The sequence below is a fragment of the Leptonychotes weddellii genome, chromosome 2, assembly GCF_054177405.1.
Source record: "Leptonychotes weddellii isolate Sample4059 chromosome 2, ASM5417740v2, whole genome shotgun sequence".
Taxonomy (NCBI): Eukaryota; Metazoa; Chordata; class Mammalia; order Carnivora; family Phocidae; genus Leptonychotes; species Leptonychotes weddellii.
In genome coordinates, this window is record NC_138370.1 from 57,854,344 (window position 1) to 57,877,528 (window position 23,185).

The 23,185-nt window shown below is 38.2% G+C and overlaps 1 protein-coding gene across 16 annotated transcripts in view; it reads right to left on the reverse strand.

The window, feature by feature from the left end:
* Window positions 1-410: 410 nt before the first annotated feature.
* The window catches only part of RAPGEF2 (Rap guanine nucleotide exchange factor 2), a 236,732-nt gene continuing 213,957 nt past the window's right edge, over window positions 411-23,185 (reverse strand). For 8 of the 16 annotated variants that reach the window (XM_081811363.1, XM_081811343.1, XM_081811360.1 and 5 more), the window contains 14 exons: window positions 19,785-19,942; window positions 18,878-19,118; window positions 16,564-16,947; window positions 15,457-15,668; window positions 15,241-15,364; window positions 14,603-14,626; window positions 13,318-13,541; window positions 11,671-11,877; window positions 9,330-9,482; window positions 8,433-8,555; window positions 6,982-7,207; window positions 5,599-6,158; window positions 3,301-3,606; window positions 411-2,473 (listed from right to left, as the gene is read on the reverse strand). In XM_081811363.1, the coding sequence (XP_081667489.1) occupies window positions 2,448-2,473; window positions 3,301-3,606; window positions 5,599-6,158; window positions 6,982-7,207; window positions 8,433-8,555; window positions 9,330-9,482; window positions 11,671-11,877; window positions 13,318-13,541; window positions 14,603-14,626; window positions 15,241-15,364; window positions 15,457-15,668; window positions 16,564-16,947; window positions 18,878-19,118; window positions 19,785-19,942 (2,968 nt within the window). In that variant the 3' untranslated portion in view covers window positions 411-2,447. The remainder of the gene's footprint in view (window positions 2,474-3,300; window positions 3,607-5,598; window positions 6,159-6,981; window positions 7,208-8,432; window positions 8,556-9,329; window positions 9,483-11,670; window positions 11,878-13,317; window positions 13,542-14,602; window positions 14,627-15,240; window positions 15,365-15,456; window positions 15,669-16,563; window positions 16,948-18,877; window positions 19,119-19,784; window positions 19,943-23,185) is intronic. The other 8 variants (XM_081811384.1, XM_081811378.1, XM_081811374.1 and 5 more) reach the window with 3 other exon arrangements.

A 23,185-nucleotide genomic window follows, 5' to 3' on the forward strand; every position in this document is an offset into this window, starting at 1 on the left:
TTGTACCTTTAACCTAGTGGTCATGATCTTGAAGGACAGTTTAAGTTCTCCGAGGTCCTGTTTCTCAGGATGTATACTGGGAATTAAAACATTATGTCCCACAGAGATTTTTATTGGAAAAGGGTTGAGAAGAGACAAATGCTCTGTAACTATGTAGTGATCATTGTCATTATTTTTCACTGAATCTCAAGAAACACTGAATTCTGAACATGGTTGGGTTTGTGACGTTAATTTCTCTGAATCAACAGAGAGCTACCTAAAAGAACAGGCCATTGGTCAGTTTTTACGCTAAATAGATTATAAATCTCCTTGGCCTCCTGAGGACTTGCTCCTGCGGTGAGACCCAAGAGCCTTATTACACTTCAATAATAAAAAGCATGCACGATTCATTAAGGATATAGACAAAAGGCTTTACGTTATATTTATTTATTTTCCAGCTTGTACAAACTGGATGTAGAAGCATAAACATAGTACATTTCTACCATCTTCAACAAAAATATAACCAATATGTACAATTATTGTATTAAAAATACAAAAGGGATACAGACTCCACCAATGTCTTTCTAAAAGACATACAGGTACAAGTAGTATCAAAAGTATGAGGAAATCACCAGTTAATTGTACATTCTGCACTTGACATCACAGAGCGAACTGAGATTAGCAGTCCTATGTTCTACAATTACTTAATGCTTAGATAACATTTGTGCAACTTGTGGTAGAGCTAGATTTCTGTCTTTCTATCTGCACATGAGGTCCATAGCCTATATAAGAAAACTGGCAAATAATGCATATTACATGTAAAATTACAAATGCATAATTGACAATGTAATATATAAGCAAGTAGACAAATGCCATGATACAGAAGAGATTTATTAAATAAAGCACGGACATCGTTTGATACAGTGAAAAAACACTGCAATTTGACTTTTAAAATTTGAAGCTATTTACGTTTATCTACTGATCAATATGATCAGCTGAATTTAATGGAAAAAAAATCCAAGACCAGCAGTTCCTCACATTTGAGTACTACTCGGATTGGCAGCCTTCACTTTTCCGGAGTCTGTGCAAAAACAACACAAAAATAGAGTGGAGGGGTCATTTCGGTCATTATCGGGTTCATAGCAGCTGTGAGCAGGTGGTTGCTACACGGAGGCCTTCTGTATCTGCAGTGTCCATAAAGCCACTTACAGGTTAGTCTTGGGTGACTAACCCACCTTGCAAAGGCTGGCGTATCTCAACGGGCTTTCGATCTTTTGTTCTTTTATCACGTTAAAGGCTTGCTTCTTCCCTCATGCCAGTTCAACAAAGGGAGGCTGTCTTGACCGAGCAGTACAAACAGCGGGCTTTCGCTCCAATACCCCAGCTGCTTTCACTGCAGGGCTATCCAGTTATGAACGTTTCTCTTTAAAAACGACCACCAACAACAAAATCCCTAAAACTAATTTAACAAAAATCAAAGAAACATAACTTAAAAAAAAGTGGGGTTTGCCATCCATCTCAAGGGAGCAGGACCCGCCCTCCAATGACACCGCCCTGCACTCCATAAGGCTCAGACACAGGACACAAGAGTCCCATCTCCCTCCCCTGGCCATGTGCAAACAGTTTTACAGAAGAACCCCACCCACTGGGGAAGGAGTGGATGAGGCGTCTTGGTATCTACGTAATTGGCTAACCTCTTCTACTTCCAGGATAGGGCACTTCACGGGTGAGGCCAGATGGACCCGGGAAGACAGGGTCGCAAGCCAGGTCTTCCCTCTCCTCGCTGTGACCACACCCTGTCCGGCATATTTGGTTTTTCAGAAACCCAGGCTGGCAACCCGACTTAAAGGTTCAAAATAATACTGTAATCATTAAATGGATATAACATTTACTCTCTGAGCACAATCTTTCAATTCATTTCTTAAAAAAAAAAAAAAAAGACATTGTAAACAAGTGGACAAAGCACTGTACTCGAAGGATTTCATTGTTTTTCTTTGCCTTCCTTGATGGGTTAAAGGCCCCACGTAGTTCAATGGCTAGCTTTTCTCATTATCCCAATGAGACCAAGTGCTAGGACTGGATTGAAATCTAAAAGGAAGATTTAAAAAAATCCTTCCAGGCATTGAGAAGTGCAGCCAGAGTGAATCATCTTGTTGTGATGATCTTGGAATTGGGAATGATACTGTGTGATGTGGCAGGCAGCAACAGTGGGAACTCGAAGATTGCTGCACTGTGCATTTCAAGCAACAAAGTCTGGAAAGTGCCAGGGCAATTTCTTCACAGTATTTCACATGCAAAGGGGAAAGGAAGAAGGGGAGAAGAAGCCCCATGCTGCTTTTAAGGCAGGGAAGGAGGCAAACTGGTCCACCGGCCTCAGAATGTGAGTTCCAAGGCTCCGCTGCTAGGGACGTCTTCTTGTGCTCTCCTTTTAAAGGTGGCTGACTCTGGATCCAGAAAAAGCCTGTGCCTCAAACAGCAGATACTTGTTCATCTTCTGCAAACATAACCAGGAAAGAGAGAGAGGAGAAACATCAGTGAGCAAGCGAGTCGCTTCTTGGGCTAGAGAGAACACATTTGCTGATGGGTTAAATAAAAATACCATAGCTGTTTCTTTAGTATAACTCACCTAAGTAATGATTAATAATACAGTTTTTACAAAATACACAGGATTCATATCTTTAAATATATATACACAATATAAAATAGAAACATTATTGAAAAATTAATTTGTTGAAAATTATAAATCATAACAGCACGTGACTTTAATATATACTCACACATAAAGTCTAGAAGGATATATAATAAAATGTAACTAATGGTCAGCTGCAAGTGGCAGGATTAGAATTTTCCTTTTTTGTCTTTTGCTTTTTTCCAGAATGATTATTTACATAATAAGACAAGTTAAACTTGAAAAAATAAGGGGAGGGGATGATCTCTGTCATCCGCATTCCAGCATGGCCAGGTAGATTTATAGAAAGAAGGCAAAAGAGTTATAGAGAAGTCTATTTCTTTATCAGACTTCCATCTGAACTCATTAAAAGCCCAAATGCAACCTTTCCACAGAAAACATTGACAATTAGTAAAGAAATCTAGTCGTGTACACACTTCATGACAAGTGCTGCCCTCTGCAAACTTTGGTATTTCTTAAGCCATTAGAAACAAATGAGAAAACCTCACACATTCGACAGCTTTAACCCTAAATCTGGACCTCTGAATATAAACTGTTCTTTGTGTATTAAGAAAACCAATGCCCTGGAAAGCTTACAGTAGGCGGCGTAAGTGACCACCGCTAACGTTAGGGTTCTAAGAATGCATATGTACCGTCCTCCTCGGTGGAAAAGCCTGGAGACTGATACGGGGCGAGGCGCGGGTCGCACTCGTTGGGCTTATGCCACTGCGGTTTGCTCACGGGCCTGCCGCCGGCTGGATGCCCGTGCGCCTGCTGTACCGGCGAAGGCCCAGCCGTGTCCGTGGGTCGGGCGACCATCCGAGATCTCTGAAGTGCCACGTTGTAGTCTGGAGGTTTCCGGGCTGGGTGGGAATGCCCTTCTGGAAAGTCAGTGATGGGGATTCCAATGTAGCCGGGAGGGGTGGGTGGCGGTTCTCGATACCTGCCCTCCTTCCGCGCTGTAGTAAAGACAGGGTACCGGCCGTGAAACATTTTGTGGAAGAACGTTTCGTGCCCCCAAATGTTCATGGTAAATTATACAAGTAATTACTGAGACAGCAGACACAGTGTAACCACAGGTGTGATTGTGTGTGGTATGAGATAGCCGTGGGGGATATATGGTAGGCGAGGGAATGGGTGGTAACTGGACCAAATAACCATAATGCTTATCTCTCCCGGGTGAAATAATTGGCGAGAGAAGCAACTAAGCAATCTGTTATCTTTAAACAGACTCCTTCAAACCTCGTACTTAACTATAAAAGAGTCATAAGGACCCTTGGGTTTACTGCAAAGATTAAGCAAAGAGAAAACAGAAAAGGTACCCAGTAGTATGCGTGGAACATGTTAGTAGTGCCTGGTGAACGTTTCCTTCCTTCTGTCCCGGCCCCAAGGTCAAGGCAGGCTAGTCCATCTTTGCCAGGCACTTACCCAGCTTTACTCTTGTCAGGCAGACAAATCAACCTTAGGCTACTTTCAGGTCTTGGACCTCACTTTGGAAAATAGAGAATTAAATTTGGAAAAATAGTACCCAAAAAGATGCAAATTTAAAAACCCTAAACTATACGGTTATTTCTCTTAAAATCCTTTTATTAATGTTCATGACCTAGAACATGAGCTCTGTAAAGGCAAGTAAAACTAAAGTTTTATTTTCTTGAACCTCACAGACTCAATTTTTAGGAATGAACATCATTCTTTTCTTTGCAGTAACAATTCTGAGTATTAGTTTGTTTAAAAAAAAAAAAAAATGCTTGAAAAATCCCAACCCAAGAAGAGGTATTAACTGTTATCTATCCATGACTGTTTATGTGGCAAAATAACTATAATTTCTTGACTAATAAAAGTGATGTCTGGGGGCGCCTGGGTGGCTCAGTCGGTTAAGCGTCTGCCTTCAGCTTAGGTCAGAATCCCAGGGTCCTGGGATCGAGCCCCGCATCGGGCTCACTGCTCAGCGGGAAGCCCGCTTCTCCCTCTCCCACTCCGCCTTGCTTGTGTTCCCTCTCTCGCTATGTCTCTCTCTGTCAAATAAAGAAATAAAAATCATTAAAAAAAAAAAAAAAAGTGATGTCTGTAATGATGATACTCTAGGGTTTCTCGCTCCGTATCCCGTAACGTAGTCCTGCGCTTCGATTGCATAGATGTTGAATATGCCCCAGAAACTACAAGCTGATAGGACTAGGGGAGCACGGAAGACTTCACAACAGCAAGTGCTGCGGCAAAGGAACAGCGTGTTTCAGGTACATACGAATTCCTAGCCAGGCACTGTTCCAAGTGCTCGCCCTAGATTTCCCTTAATCCCCACCTCAACTGTATTAGTAGAAATTATTCAGCTCATTTTACATAGGAATAAACAGGCCAAGTTTGGTACCTTGCCCAATGTCGCAAAGCTAGTGAAGTGGCCAACAGGCAATTCAAACCCCAATCTGCCAGATCCCTAGGCCTCTGTACTCTCTTCCTTGTTCTACAAGGTGCAGAGAGGATTTGGTTAGCGCCCAATTTGTCTGCATAACCAAAGTCAGTGGAAGATTTATACATGCAAAGTGCAAAGTTCTAAATACACTTCAAGGGAACAAAACAGAATAATAGAACATTTAAAACAAAACAGAATAACAGAACATTTAAAATAGTTTCAATTAAAGAAAATTCTTCCTTTAGAAAGAATGGGCAGCCTTCCTCATAATTTTAGCTTAATGGGCAAGAGAACATCCATAATGATAATCTGCTGATCTTGACTGCCAGAATTCACTGAATGTTTAGAATGTTGGAATCTATCTGTATGTACCTGACCACGGAACCTGAGCTCTTAACTACTCTTCATTTCAAAATCCTGAACACACCGCTAATTTGGAAGCCCTATACACCAATGGGTGGGACAAAGCGAGGAAAAGAACCATGAACACATGATTTTACTTTGGAAACAGGTTAGATGCGACAAAGCTCTCTAATCTGCTTACCAATGAGTCCCTTTGCGGTACTCGATGTCACAGCTATGTGGGCCGGCATGGGAACAGGTTTGGTTTCTTCTGTGGTCACAGAGGTCATGCTGTTGCTTTCAGCCTCAATGGAAACATCTTTCCCACCCCTCCGCTTGATTGTGCCTGTGTCACCTTCTGAGTCTTCTCCCCAGTATCCTGTGGACGATGCCCAGCTTGCCCGGGATTGGGCTTGTTCAAGACTTTCTCTACTTTGATTTTGCCGGTTATACTTTGTGCTATGATCGGAAAACATAATTTGGTCCATATGGCTGCTGGAGGCCCATAAACCTGCAGGATCCCCTGAATAATCAAAGTGAGTGTGCCCGAATGGAAGTGTCTCCCAGCTTCTCTGGTGCTGGATGGTCTGTATGTTATCATGGGAGCCACTGGAGCACGACGTCCAGCTCCCACGGCCGCTGTCAGCAGCATCGAGTGAAGCCCGGTCCCCTTGGTCTTGGGAAAGTTCCTCTGTGCTTGGAGAAGAAATTACTGTAGCTGTAGCATATAAGCCTCGGCTCTCGGACATTGGTGCATAGGACCTAAGCAGTCGAAAGAAATGAAAAGGAAGAAAAAGTGCAAGATTGTTACCTAAGAAACCTAGGATATAAAACCTAAATACCTTTTCTTCCCCTCCCCCTCCCCCTGGGGAAAGGAGGCTTTGTGGCTTTTTTCATCCCAGGAAGAGGATGAAAGCCCCACTGAACAGTATTTTCATAGCCGGTTCTGCTACGTCCAGTTTGCTCACCTTGTCATTTCCAAAAAATAAATCCAGGAGGAAAAGAACAACCACCTGCTTATAATAAAGGCACACTTTCCTTATGAGGTTAAAGGATGGGTCAACATAATCTGATTTCAATGAAGGCAGCTTCTACAAAGAATCTGGGGGGTACGTCCTAAAGCCACCCTCTCTGCCTTTAGCACAGAATAACAGTCTTCCCTTTTTTTTTTTTTAAGATTTTATTTATTCATTTGACAGAGACACAGTGAGAGAGGGAACACAAGCAGGGGGAGCGGGAGAGGGAGAAGCAGGCTCCCGGCTGAGCAAGGAGCCTGATTTGAGACTCGATCCCAGGACCCTGGGATCATGACCTGAGCCGAAGGCAGATGCCCAACGACTGAGCCACCCAGGTGCCCCAAGAATAACAGTCTTCCAGTGAAGAATAAACCTAACTTGAAAAGCAGTGTGTACAACAAAAATAGCATGACATTTAGTAATCTAGAAATTCTGAAAATTAGAACTGGGATGGGAGAGCATTTCTTAGGCATTATGTAAAATAGTAGAAATATACATCAGGAGTAAAGGACTCATTTGTAAAGGATGGGAGAAGGAATGTAACCAAACACGGAAGAAAAGCTGCCTACCCTAAGCTGTACTGGTCTGGTTCAATCATAGTTCGCCTTTCCATCCTTCCCACGCCGAGGTTTGCTTCCACGATGCTGACAGAATGCCTCTGGCGCCTGTCATCGTGCAGCGAGGCCGGCACCGAGTCAAAGGAAGAGTTGCTGATGATGCTGGATCGGGAAGAAATTTCACTGTGACCAGAATCTGAGAAATTATCCACGGTACCACTGGGAGCCAAGGTGTAGCCTGCGTGGGAAATACAACCATATTCATTAGACACTGTACAACAAAAACCTGAAGTCTACCAAACAGAAGCAAAACCAAAATGTGGATCAAAGATAGCACCACTGAAGTGGGGCGGGGGGGGAACCACTTTACTTGTGGAGACCAGGTGACCGAGATAAGGTAAACTTTTACTCAGATGAAATTTAACATGCTTAATGAAAGATTAAGGAGGGAAAAAAAGAGACCGTGTTATGTGAGCCAGGAAATGTTGTAGAAATCAGGGCACTACTCGACTATTCTTAGCTCTTTTAAGTATAAATTACACTACTATTAGTCTATATAAAAGAAACTGAAGAACTATGATCAAGTTTAAAAGTATTTTTTTTTTTCAAACTGCAAAGTCAGTAACCTTCCATGAAGTTTTAAATTTTTTGAACTTTATGGTATAGAGTAATTCAACTGGAAGTATCTATGTTAGAATTTTAAAAGGCGACATATGAGAATAATACCTGAAGAAGACCTCTTTGGTTTTTCAATATTAATAATATGTTGGATGAATCACATAAAAGCCAGTTGTTCTGAAGGATGTAATGTGCAAAATCTCCATTTTTCTCCCTAGACCATCACAATGTCTAAACAGATGTCCCGAAGGACATTTTTTCGCCTGAAGGAAAACTCTCCTTTGTTGCTCAAAATAATTTTGAAAGTCACAAAGGAAGAGACACTTGTGTTGATATTTTTAATGAAAAAAAAATTCAAATCTTCTTTCTCAGAACTCATTTTTTTAAACATTACTATAGATCTCATGTTACCTTAAAATACTGGTTTTATATTATATGGATGCAATGCAAATTTTTCAGTGCCACGTACCTAATGAAAAAATTAAATCTAGAACACCTAAATCCTGCTAATGTACTCTCTAAATAGTACTTCCCCATCCTTTCAGTAGCTTGTTAATTCCTGATTTATTTTTTAAAGGTTGCACAGGTCTTGATAAGGTTTAATGTGTTCATCTATAAGAAGTCTTTTTATAAACCACACTGGAAGTTCTGACAGACAAGATTTAAAGCCTTTGCTGAACAGTCTGCTCAAAAAAAACACAAAAAACAAAAAACACAAACATCTTGAGAAAAAATCATTACTCAGATGGAGCACTTGACAGTTAGAGGAATTCTCCCATTTTCCTTAACTAATAATGAGAAAATTCCTCTCCTTCCCACCCCAGTTTTGGTTCTGTTAACCCCACCTATCCCATAGGTCCGTGGTGCACTGTTATTCTTGTTACTGTTCTCACTTCCAAGAGAAGAGGAGGAACTGGTTAAGTCCAGCTGCCCGGGGCCAAAAGATCTCAGCTGATTGCCACTGCCACCTAGCAACAGGATGAGAAGAGAATTTAGATGTATCCATTTAACCAGGACAGTAGAGACTGATACCCCACAAAACGCACAGATGTCTGAAATATCTAAAAAGCAAAGCTGAAAAGGTATTTGTCATGTCAGTGAAATCGAACAGTTTGTTAATCTCTTTGGCCTTCCTCCCGAGAAAACTGTCTTGGCCATTTATGGCGGGCTTCCCCCCATTCACTTACAGGGGAGGAGGAGAGAGCAACTCGGGGGGTTATGCAGCAGAAAGCCACTGTTACTGTAATCTCAGAAAGCATCAATATAAGGGAGAGAGTTTGCCTAAAATAAAATTTAATCCCTTCTAAAAATAAAACAGAGACAAAAAAAGATAATCAAGACCCGTGTTAATACAATGAAAAAATAAATCAGGAAGATACTAGTTTTTCTTATGTATTTAAAGTCCTCTACTCTGTAATTATTGTTATATAATCACATTTAGTTAGAACAACTTTTGGTACAAAAAGAATTATTTCCATACTTACAATCAATAAAAATCTTAAATGTTTTAAAAGGCCTTATCTAGTTTAACACTACTTACTAGAAATATAATATTAAAAAATACCAAAATTCTTCCAAATTTATAAACGGAGGGGGGAAAAAATCTCTTAGGGATTACACAGTAGATCATTTTAAATGGCTCTAATATTAATCAAAAATGATGTAATATGTAACTCTGGAATTGATTATAGCTGAAATGTTATAGATCACTATAAAGGGAAACAGAAGTAATTTAGTTCTACCTTTCCTTGGAGAACTTTGTGGAGAAGTGGGAGGAGAAGAGAGCTGTGAAGATGCATTTGATATAGTATCTTCTGCTTGTTTTTTATGACGCTCCAAACTTCCTTCTTCAGACAAAGAAAGAATTTTCTTTAAAGCTTGTGGAGAGTTTATGCCTGTAAAAGAAAGAAATACGTATTTTCAAGACGAAAAAGCAATAACGTTAATAACTAAAATCTTTTTGTAAGACTTAACATTACACTCAGTTTCAATGTATTTATAATCTCAACAGTCTTTGTACTCATCATGGTATAAACAGTAAGCTTGCAGAAGGCACACGATACCTGTAATGTGGTTTCTGATTGCTACCTGCTGGAGTGCTAGAAACAGACTGTTTTTGGTATTTTACTTTAGATTCTAAATCTTAAAGTAATCACCATCTTTATTCAACAATATATTAAACAATGAAGAGAAAAACAAGCACAACTTGAAAATATTAGAATTTAGGATGAAAGTGATACAGCTAGGCATATTTATTATTAGAATTCAAGTCTGAGTATTTTGGTGAACTCAAACAGGTATTTTGGTACTGTTGGATATGTGAGCTCAGGAGAAGTGGGAACGATGGGAGAAAACTAACGAGCCAAGAGCTAAACAAAAGTAGTAAGAAAAGTGAATAAAACCATTCCAAGGAATTCCATACAGTTAATATTTGATCAAATAAGTAGATGAAAGAGAAGGAAGAAGGAGACCCATGAAAGTGCCCTGTGTCACAGAAATCAGGGGAGATGATTTTCAGAGGAGTGATCCAGTGCCAAGTATAGGATCAAATAAGGTGAGTGTAGAAGGAAAAGTATTACATATGCCAATATGAGGTGATTTCCCCCAAAAAAATTATTTTTAGAAATAAGGTACTCACGTTAAAATATTTTACAAAGCCTCTAGTATTCTTATGAGGCACTCTCAATTACCTTATTTTAAACAACAAAGAGATATTTGGAAAGGCATGATAGCCTGACACTACCTTGATCAATGCTAGTTTTAATGTTCTTAAACTTAACAGAATCCATTAAGAAGGAGGCAGTAAAATTTAACAAAGATGTAATCCTTCATTTCACCTCATGTAAGCATTTGATCTTGTTTTAACACAGTTTTTTAAAGCCACTTTTAAAGCAATATTTTATTTACATGTATAGATGCTAACAAGATGCATGAAAATGTTAGCTACACTAAAACTGTATGAATAAATAGTATTGATTTGGGAAAGAATTCCAAGGCCAGCATTATACACAGATTCAAAAAGTGCTTTATACTCAGGCACACCTATACGTTTGGCTAATAGGCTATATTTAGCTAAAAGAAAGACTGATAAACTTCCATATAAGAAATTCAGTGTAAAAGAGGAAATAAAAGGTTGCAGGGGATTTAGGAGTATATAAATATTAATAAGATAGTGGACAAATAAACATGTAACTCAATTTGTGATAGGGAGAGCAATACAACTATTTCAAAGGGGAAATGTCAAGTAAAGGTATTCTTTTGTCACTCTTACCCAAATTCAACAAATGGCATATTTGCTGATCAGGAAGAAAGGGCCAAAGATAAGAGTATGAAGGACCTACTATAAGACTCCTGCTCACCTCATAAGGACAGGTTATAATTGGGCAGGAGCTGCATCAGTGACCAAGTACCTTTTATCTAAGTAAACTCTACTACAAGTTTTTTTTTTTTTAATTTCTTCCCTTTTATTAACATTGTTTCCTTACACACACACACACACACGTATAAAAAAGAACCCATACATTTTATGAAATATAATTTTGTTGTACCATTTACATAAAGGGACTAAACTTGCAGATATATTTAAATGGAAGATGAAGCATGATTTGGCCCCTTAACATTCAGGAATTAACTATATTTCCCCCTCAAGTTATAAGAATCAGTGATTCAACAAATAAGAATTCACCTCCAGACAAATCATTTCACTTAAAAATATTCTGCCTAAATTCTAGCAATTCATTGATCATAAGCCAAGCTAGTTTAAATAATGTATATGGACAAAGCAACTTCTGTTCTCGTTAAAAATCAAATTAATAAAAGCAAAATTTTCCCATTTCACACCCCCACCCACCCACTGCCATGACCAATGAGCATGATTAAATGAGAAACTCTGTAACATAAATAGTCCCTTCCACCGGCAAAAGTAACATTTCACTTAGTGAACATTAATGTTTTATTAAGAGGTAACAATCGGAGAGAGACTCAAGTATATTAGATAACAGAGTTATTCAAGATAAGGATTTTTTCCTAATCTGAAAAACATGACACCGAATAGCCTCAAAAGATATGGTTTTAATCACCTACCAAAAGGTGGGAGATCCTTTACGGGGACTTTCTTTCGTGAAGGATAAAGGGACACAGCCGGAACCTGCAGTCCCTGGTTGATTTTATGTTGGGGCTGCGGCTGCTGGGGCTGAGGCTGGGCTTGTGCTTTCTGTTGCGACCCTGCCCTTGGGGCCACTGGGGAGGTCTCCGATTTGACAGGCTTTTTGTCACCAGGATTCTTAGGCACTGTTCATTGTTCGGTTTGAAAACAGAACAAGAAATTTCAGAGGTTAGTAACTATATACCAGATAAGTTTAGAACTGCATTGAGTATTTTCTACACTTTGGAACACTAAAATGTATCTCTTATCTTTTTTCTTATTGCCTATATAAAAGACAGAAATGGGGGTGGGAGAGAACTCAGCTACAGAAAATCATAAAGGCATGACAGGAAAAGATATTTACTTTACGAAACTAGCTCTCAAATGATAATTATACTATTAAATACTACCACATTAAAATAAAAATAGAAAAATATGGGGAGCCCAATATGCTATGTGTATGTATATAAAAAGCACAAATAAATGGTAAAAGCTACAACTGGAAAATTGTTAGGAATTACTTTTCAAAATGGAGTCCAAAGCTCCTTGACATACATGAGCCTAGTTTTTATTTAATAAATGGTATGAATTGTAATCTTGTTACTGTCAAATTCTCTCTCCTATGGGTAGAAGGATCTATGTTCGCTAATAGCAACCAATACTGCTGGACTATTATACTGAGTATATAATTCCACGGCATACAGAAAGTAAACCAATTTAGTAGGGCAATGAAATTCTGTATGTATATAAATATTTGAAACAACTCAGTGACATAGATATACTTCCTCCATTTTACACATAAAGAAGCTAAGGATTAGGCAGCTCACATAACTTGCCTAAGGTGACACTGCTATTTTGAGGAACAAACAGAATTTGAACTCAAACCCAATCTGACTCCAGAGAACAAACTCTTCATCATGACACACAGTGTTTCCATAGCACCCTGAGAAAATCTAATAATTTGAATCTTCTCAAATCATCTAACGTTTAAAGTCTTTATAAAAGGTATCTTCAAACCTGCCCATGAAAGACCCAGAAGTGTCCTATGCGGAAAATGCCTCTATCTCACACAAAGGCAGATGCAAGTAAACAGAAAACTGTCCCCACTTCTAGCCTGGCCAGATTTTTAAAGGCTGGGAAGCTACACGTTAGGCTACCGCATAGCAGAATTACTGCTTTATGTGGTAGGTGAACTTACTGCTGGCTGCTGTCCCGGCTGAGGGTCTAAAAGGCAGCCAGCTCGCCTAGGTACGGGCCCCTCTGACAAGGTAGGCCCCTGACCCCTCTCAGGGGCCCATCAATCTGGAAGTATCTATGTGAGAAAAAGGGATGCAGCCAAAAACTGCAGGCGCTGTCAGTCAGTCTCTGATGTCATCCTCCCGACACTAACCTAGTCGGACACAAGGTCTAGCCTAGGACAGTACTACACGGTACCAACAGTAGCATTCAAGGGAAAGGCTGGTGTGTCCCTGGGATGCTAATTACCCCTGCGCGCTGAAGCCCCATTTGTCACGGCCCATACCACCGCACAGGAAACCGCTCTGCATTCCAGTCAGATTCCGCAGCCACTTCAGGGAAAAACTCACATGTGTTGGTTGCTGGCTCACACTGCAGTGATAATGTCTGAAGACTCTCCTCATCCATTTCGAGCTCCAAATTGGACAGGTACTGCTTCACTTTTCGAGCCATTTGGGCATCTTCATAAAGCTTTTTGGCATTGAGAAAGGAACTACGACGTACCCGCTTTTTATGACCACCTGTCTGAGCAACGTCTAGCACTGTTGCATTTGTACTACCCTGGCTGAGAGACCTGGAAGATGAAAAGGCAGACATGCAGCTCACTCTAGCACGGGGTTACGGCAGCGATTTGAAACACGCCAAGACTTACTAAGTATTTTATGTTCAAAAGATCACATGCCTCATTCTGGTAAGTAAACTGTTACAGAGAAATATAGACTAATACAGATTAAAATGTTCTTTAAGTTAAAAAATCATACACACACACACACACAAACATATATATGTTTGGCACCTGGTTCTAGTCCAATTAGGAAATTCTGCTTTTCTCATCTATAGAGCATTCAAGGCAGTTCTTCCACAGAAGCCAGCAAATAATAATGATTATATATATAAGCTCATGCAATACACAGTCAAAATCATTGAGATTTACATTAAATTTACTTCTCTTTTAAAGAGGATGTTTTTTTTTTTTTTAAAGAGGATGTCTTACCTAAATTTAAATAAAGTTAGCTTTTACACTGTTCACAATCATTTCCTTATTCCTTGAGTTAAATGTAATGAGTTTTTAAAGTAACATGGGTCAATTTGTTAATAAAATGATCATGCAAATGTAAACATATATATATATATAGAAACTAGTACATGAATTGTTAAGAATTACGTTTAAAAAGTACTGGCTTATAGAATGAAAATAGTAGTTAGTTGAGCTATAAAAAATTTAGTTTTAACACGTAGGGGCACTTTTTGTATTATACATATTTACTTAAATATCTGTGCAATACTATTTAAATTGCACAGTTTTTCCTTTTAATGTTCTTCCTCCCCTAACCCCACATTAGGCTTTCTCCATTTCAAAGCACACAAATTAAAATCTTTTTGAAAGTTCTGAAGTATGCCTGGCCTACAGTTTCCCAGAACCATCATCCATCATTTCACGGCTGTCATGGATCATGACCTCAAAAGCAAAAGCCCCAACAGATTAAACTTGAAGTCAGTTTGCCAGCTGAAATTCTGCTAGAGCAAGAGGGTTAAGAAAAAAATGCAAAGCATCAGAAAATATAGCAGGTAAGAAAACAATGCAATGAGCAGAATAAGAATCGTGTGTGGGTTTGCAAGGTCTCCACCACTTACCCCAAACTCCTCCACTTCTTCTTCCTGTAAGTGAGAGCCATGGAGATTGAAGCATGGGTGTAGAAAGAGAGACAGAAAGATCACAAGCTCAGAAAGAAGGGACTAGACTTCTGGGTAAGCAGTCCTAGAAGCTCACAAACATTAAACTGCATAATCACCTCACACACGCAACTTTACTGGCAATAATCTTCTGGCTCAAAAGACAGATATATTTAAAATTTTTGTTCTAAAAACTCCTCTCCTTCACTGGATTAATCATTTTTGCCTCCACTGACAACTAAATCCATTGTATAGAAACTGAGACAATATTGTTTGGGTTCTCTACATATTTCGGTCCATCCTATCAATTACGAGTTTTAGCTCCACAAATTGGTGTTCTGACAAATAAGGCATAGTTCTGCCTCGTGCCAAGTGAAAAATTTCTACGGGACAAGCTGTTCTTAGTAACAGTCAAAAGTGTACCTGATGAAGAATAAGACATTTATTTCAAATTGGAGCTCAAGGGGGATTCTCAGCATGACCTTACACAATTTCTACCATGTTACAAATATAAATATTCAAAAATTTCTCCTTTATTAGGAAGCTCTAAGCCCAAACTTCTCTAATCCCACATGTGCTACTGAACTTGACATACTCACCGAGTCCTGAACATGAGGGCAGGGTCCATGTTAACTGAAGCCATGCGACCAACATGACGAATTTCTTTTGCGATCATCCTTAGCTTCTCAAAATTGACTAGCCCATCAACTTTTGAGTCATTTCCTATAATTGGCAAAGAAGAAAAAGGGGATCACGTTGCATTCATTTATTCTGTGCTTCCACAAGTGAAGACAGAAAATCTACTTTAGATTTACCTTCGTGAAGGAATGTGAGATCCTTCTTGATAACTGGGAATAGGGGGATTATGGGAGGCTGTAGGTTTTGACTGTTGAGGACATTGCGATATTTTGCCATGTTTCTGGAGGGATCAAACAGGTCTTGGAGATCTTGAAACAGCTTTTCATATTTATTGGGAAGTTTTTCCCAGGTGGTTCGTAGTCTTGCCACCGGTGCCAAGTTTAGGCCACTGAAAGGAAAAAAAGTGACATAAAACCAAATTACTCATTAACGATGGAAGTAAAATAGCATATTGTTTATTAATATATAACACCTCTGTGTTTATGCTGTATATACATAGCAATGTACAGGATTCATAAGAAACTATTAATAATTCTGGGTAATGAGAATTGAAGATAGAAGCAGGGTCAGGGCCAAGGGTTATTACTCTTCTTCCCTTTATAGCTTTCTAGTCTGTTTTTTATGAACAAAAAACTAGAATGTGATGTATCACGAGGGTAGCATTTTGTTTTGCAGCTTTGTCTCTGTACACAGAGAAGCACTTGGCACATAGTGGGCATTTGATAAAACAGACTAGCCAGCTATCCTGTAATAATAAAATGAAAGTCCTAATAGAAATGGGAGTACGCTCAAACTCCTAGTGACAGAAAATGACTAATATCACCATGACTATCAATATTGCTAATTGTTTCAGTTTATATTTTCTTCCAGCCTCAATATAAGCACTTTTAAAAGGGAAGAAAATGAACATTTACTGGGCACCTGCTTTGTGCTAGCTGATAGAACTCCACATACATAATACCATTTAATCTACTCAATCACCCTCTGGGACATTGTTATTTTACAGAGAAATAAACTGATGTTCAGAGAAATTCAAATAATTTGTCCATTTTTTTAGTTCACAGAACTAAAAAAAAAAAGTAGCGAATATAGCTTTTCTGGGCTCTACATGTAGCTTACAGGAGATTTTAAATTAAGAACGATTGGATTCAGAGAGAAAGAATCATTCAATATGATTCAATTAAAAACTGCTACCCTTACACAAATTATATGGTGTTCCTGGATTGATATTTATTTTTGATCTACAAACTGAATTGAATCTTAGGACCAGTACGCTCTCTTACCTGATGATTGCAAACATTGAGTTAAAATTCTTGCATTCCCTGCAGTGTAGTGCTATCTTGATGAAATGCTTAATGATCTTCATCCTCTTTAGCTGGTTTGTCTCTCTCAGAATTTCAGATGCTACCCAAAATGTTTCTTGATTAATTACTTCTTCAAATTTCTTCAGGTTGGCACAGCTGGTTTTGGATTTGAGTTTAAATAAATCATCTATATATTCAGTCGGTTCAATGTTACGGAAAAGTTCAAAATTTCGCATGGAGAGCTGTGTGGCAACTTCAACAGTACTGAGCTGCAGGAGGGAAATTTGACTCTCCCTCAACAGCTCCTGAGCATCTTCATCTGAACAAAGAGTTTCTGTCTCCATGTTGTTTTTCAAGTAATACCTATGAAAAACACAGAATTCAAAGCCTAAGCAGTAGTCTCATGACATTACTTGAAAGAATAATGCTGCTTTGTAGACAATATTTATAAGAACGCTCAGTTGAAGGATGGAGGAATTCTTCTCTATAAGGACAGAGAATGCAGCTGCTGCCTGAGTCACCGGCTCACAGAATCACCTATCCAGAAGCCACTGGTGGAAGCTAACGAATCACACGTTATTTCATTTGTATCAGTTGTAGTGCATTTTTCTCCTGCCCTTCCCTGCTTTCTAGATGATTTTATCTGTTTTTGCTAAAAGTGACAGAAAAGAGCTAAATTTGAAATTTCAGTTTAAATAAGAAAATAGGCTCTAAGGAAGGCAGCAGGAGAGATCAGACACAGGTCATCACTCTGTTTTCACAGAGAGAATCTGTGACTATTGATGGGTCCAAACTGGATTAATCCAAGTTTACCTATTTATTCAAAAGCCAAAGAAACCTATAAGCTATTCCCCTCTGTTTGATACTATGAGTACAACAATCCTAATACAGATTTTTAACTTTTAAATACCTGATTTTCACAAAAACCCTACAAGTGAGGCAGGTATTATTCTTACCAGATGAGGAAGCAGAGGCTCCCAAATATTAATGAGTAGTTAATATCAGTGACAGAGATGAGAACTCATCAATACTCCTTTCTCTCTGTAAACAACTTGTTGAAAATAGAATCCAGATGTTTGCCCTGTGTTTTTTTTGGGGGGGGGGGTTGTAGACAGATGCTTTTCCTAGGCCAAATTCCATAAAGACAGAAACAGAATAGACAGTGGGAGTCCTGACAAACTGGCCTGTTGTATATTTCACCAAAGCAACCAGGACAGGAAACACATAACTTGAGGCCTTCACATTCACAGATTTAATGTTCCCAGTTTTCATTACTCATTAAGCCCATGACATGTATTCATCTATAATTTTCTTGAATGTGAATCATGAATCTGCACCTCAGTGGAGATTTGTAGTACTCCATCATGGATACAGACATATCAATGTACATTCAAATGACCGTGAGAAAAACTGATCTCCTAAAACAACACTAACTGCTAGTGTCAGGGTTGGAAATAAAGGAGGAGTGAAGGAGAGTACGAAAGTTACAGCTGATAGCAAGAAAAACGAAGTTTTGAATGAATTAGATTAGGTTTAGATACAGATAATGGAAAAGTCAAGTACAATAAAACACTCCATCTGGCAAGAAAGAAAGGAAAAAAATGTGATTTATGGAACTACTTAATATTCCATCAGTGCAGAATCTGGTCATTAAATGAGAGCCAAAACTTAATCACTTTTTCAACTTTCACTAATTTGTGGTTTGAGGATACAAATGATATATATCAAGGGAAGTAACGTTTTCTTGCCAGTAATATGTGAGATAAGCAGTTACACAGCAGGAGACCAAGCTCCAAAGCAACTACAAGTTTAGTTCTAGAGCGAGGTACTTTTCATAGTGTAATGCATGATCACAGGCAGCATCGGCCAACCACGCTGTCCTAGATATCGTCATCTAAACAAATGAAGCTCCTAGAAAAGTTAGGCAGGCAGGAGCAACTGACACTAGAATATTCTTTAAAAATGTGTCTGTGAATGTACACATCCAAGAAGAGAGCCTGTCCTCAAGGGCGAGTCTAAGAAGTGACTGCCGGTGCCCTGACAGGCCATAACAACATTCAGAGCACACTGCCCTGCTTTGGAAAGGGTTCCTAAGAGATCCTCATGAGGGTCAACAATCTATGGGGTACATTTACTTTGATACAGCAATTCTTAGAGAATGGGAAAATACTTCTTTCTAGTTTGCAGGGGTACTTAATTCATTTTAAAAACCCTTTGAAAGTGTTCATTTCTTAGACTTCGGTGTGGGTTTGAAGAGGGGTTAAAGAAATCCAACAGAATAGATATCATATACCTTCCACTCAGTTGTATTCTATCAGCAAGTTTGGAAAGCTGATCCGGAAGTCGTCTTTGTTTGATGACACCCTCGGGTGTGACGGAGACCTCACACAACGAATACTGATCCGGGGTGGCAGTCACAGCAAACTCCCTGATGGCCTGAATGACGACTTCCTTTGCTGTGGTGTCCTTACTGATCATGATGTATCGGCTTTGCTGGTCAGCCTTAAAAACCCGTAACACTTGATCTGGCAAGTCTGGGGGGAAAGAAAGGCCATATGTAAGTAGAAAGGATTTTAGTATATGGTAATAACATTAAGTGAAGTAATCTGAAAAACCTCCTGAGAAAAGATAACGCTGAACGAATTTCATCTCTCCCTCATAATCCTTCTTCAAAGATTTAAGCAGTCAACATATTGATTTGCTGCATGAACACATTTTTCCCTGTAGATAACCGAACGCCTGATCCCCAGACAAATGCAAACATATCAGTACACACCTGCATCACTTAAGATTGTTAGGTTGTTAACACATCCAAAAAAAAAAAAAAAAAGATTGTCAGGTTGGTAGCAAAAAAATGAAAAATTTAAATCTAAAATCCTTCTTTATTATACTGAAAATCCCATTTAGCTAACCTAAAATATTCCTTTTACACTATTTAAGATGACCTAGTAATAATCTGCATGGTATGTGTTATCTTCATTTTATGAAAAAGAAAACAAGTTCAGAGAGATTGATTTGCCTGTGAAATTAGTCTGAAGGATAAAAAAGAACTGATTCCAGTTGCTTGAAATTTAAGGTTCATTCTAACTTTCAGCATTTTTGACATAATCCACGCCAAACCAAGAGCATAGAGCATCACCATTATGTTAGAAGCAAACAGATTACTACAAGAAAACAAAAGCGGCATGGGCAGGGCTCACCGGGAGTAGTACTGAAGTCTAAAATGCGATGATGTGACTGCAACAAGTCGGGATTGCTGGATGACAAGGTTCCACTGACGGGCAGCGCAGTTGGGATGTGCTTTGTCTGCCTTAATCCCACTATGCTGTCGTCTTGAGACTGACCAATCCCAATATCACTGAAAAAAGAGGAAAAATTAGAAAAATCAATGATCCACAAGTAAAAAGGCTATAACTCATCAATACGTAATAGACGCAAACCATAAATAAACCATATTTCCTAAGACTTGCAGTTAATTTAAAAGTACCATTAATAAATTTGGTTGAAAACAGCAATAGCAAGTACTGCTTAAATGTATCTAACTCAACTTATCTTGCTGTTTCTTAAGCATATTTTACTCCAAAATCTATGTCTTTTTCACTAGACAGAGCATAACAAATACTAGTAGTTTATCAGTATATTCAAGAGAAGATAAGCTCTATTTACTCCTGGAAATAGATTTAAGAAAAAGCACATCGAAAAGAGTGCATTTAGTCTCATTCAATTGATGATTTATGCATCAGAATGATAAATTATTTTATAATCTGATCTTTAAAAACTGAAAAAAACAGTAAAATGAACAGAGGGGAAAAAAATCGAAACTGTCCTAATTTCATCCTCCAATGTTTCAGAGAAATAAATGAAATCTCTACGGAGTCAAATGTAAAGAAACCCTGACACAGACACTGTTTCTTTCTTTTTTTTTTTTTTTTAAAGATTTTATTTATTTATTTGAGAGAGAGAGAATGAGAGAGAGCATGAGAGGGAGGAGGGTCAGAGGGAGAAGCAGACTCCCCGCCGAGCAGGGAGCCCGATGCGGGACTCGATCCCGGGACTCCAGGATCATGACCTGAGCCGAAGGCAGTGGCTTAACACTGAGCCACCCAGGCGCCCCAGACACTGTTTCTTAATTATACAAAGCATAAAAAAGCAGTGATGCATGGTGATATTTCTTAGCATCAAAGAAGAGGCAATGGAAATCCAATGACTCACTTTTAATTCTCTACTCAAAATTTCTAGTTAGACATTTAAGTTCCCAGAGAAATACTGCTTATTATTGATAGCTACAAAATTAGTTCCATTTGTAAAAAGTCTGTTACTGTGGACAATTCTTAAAAAGGGATTTAATAACATAAAAATTTCCAGAATTGAAGAGTCAACTGTTTCCAAAACATTAGAATTAAAATAATAAGCATGGACACACACAAAATAACTAGATCATAAGCAAATGCTTATAGTTCTAACTAATTTCTAGAAATACCTTAAAACGAGGAGAAAGAAAACTGTACTAAGGTTGGGTGTCCAAGGTGTCATAAATAAACTTAACATTTAGTATCAATTAGGTTTTCAGACATTAGAGCTTGATCATAGTACCTACTATCTTTAATGGCTGTGATAAAAAAAAAATCTAGCTGCATTCTTTATTTTGAGGGGGGAAAGAATGGAAATTCTAAAGTTAAATAAGCAAGGATAAGATTTTTCTTTTAAAGTCAACATAAAAATTAAAGATATTAGTGTAAATTCTTCCAAATTCATAGGTAAGTGAATGACAAAATTCAATTCAATTTAAGCACATACAGGCATGCATATGAAGACGAGAAATATTAATGTTCTGTGAAACATTAAGACCTTCACATTAGTAAAATTTCATTTTTCATCCATATAAACCTTTCTGCCAAAAATCTCAGATATAATCCATGACATGAGACTACTACTATGGGCTCAGGCCAAGGATATAGCCAACTGGATCACCACTGCCACAAATGGCTAAAAATACTAGAGCTACCTTCCTAAGAAATGTTTCTCAGCAACATTTTAACACCTAAAATGAAGATCTAACTCTTGCCTCTATCTCTCTTATCCACAGACGTGAGGCTACTCTTGGATTGAAACTACTTTATATTTCAAGACTTAATTCAGAAATGTCCCTCTCTGAGCACATTCTCTTATTTTTCGATCTCTCCAACTCTCTCACTGTTACTAAAACTGTTTTTTGGCCTTTGTTGATTCTATAGTTTGTTGACTTATTCCCTCTTTTCTCAGGATTCATCAGTCTTTCTCTACTTACCTTATAACCAGATCTGAGTCCTATAATCCTCTTGCCTCATCCTTTTCTTCCCCCACTGTTATTACGCCATGATGCCTATCCTTGCCAATTCGCCCATCATCCAGCATCTTACCTGCTGTAATACTGACAGTGTTTGGTGGGGGAAGGAACCACAGTATATCTAGAAGATTTGTCTAACTGACTAATTTAGTGGGTTTGTTTAAAAAAAAAAACCTTTGTGAACATGCTGATTTCTAGGAGAGCAAAGTTTAAGTAATAACTAGAATTAAATCAAGACTATCACACCATATAATAGATCCTACAGTTTACTGAGCCTTCTTTTAAATATAATTTTTTTCATTTCAGTTGCTTTACATATATGAATTATTTCAAATAATTTTCACAATAAAATACTTAAAAGAGGCATACACGTTCTTAAATACAAATTAAGATGTTTCCTCAGTGTTTCAAAATCAACACATCTTATTATCTTCTTTTCCCTTCTCCAGCTTTTGAATACACAAAGGACAAAATTATACATAGTATTCTCATACTGTGTTCCTTGCCAACATCCTGTACTGTGGATGGCTTATATCCCAGTTCTTTTTTTTTTTTTCGTGTTCCCAGTTCTTACATGTCACGTTTCTATTAATACTTGCCAGGGTCATGCTGACTTTTATTTAACTTTTTTTTAAGGTTCATATTTAACTCATGGTCAAATATGACTATAGGATATTTTTGTTATTGTGCTGCTAATAATTCTACATTTAAGTAATTTATTTTTTTGCCCATTTAAAAATAAGTTGTTTTTTTTTTAAATCTAGAATGGTCACTTTAAAAATCAATTCCTATTCTCTGTAATGTTAACAGGCCTAATCCATCACTTATTAGAAACTTACTCAATATAAACATGCTCTCAAGTCTATAAATAAAACCATCATACTCATTGCTTATCCTTAGGACTCTTATAGAAGTCTTTTTAGCTGATACAAACCCACTAATCCTTATAGTTCAGTGGGGACAACACAGGTTTGACACTCCCATCAATACTATATTTTGGGCCATATCTCTCTAACCTGTGGATAAAAATTTTATCTGAAATGGAATTTAAGAAATGTTTGATATAGTTCTGAATGTCTGTATCTACTGTTCCTCTAGAAGACCCATTATATTATCAAAGAAAGAAAAATAACCTACATGCTTTGAACTTCTCTCTTACATCACTATAGTTCGAGGAATATAAAATAAATGCATTTGGTGCATCCATGTTATTTATTTATGATTTGATAGTACACGTGCATGTGAGCACGTGCACAAGGAAGGGGAGGGGCAGAG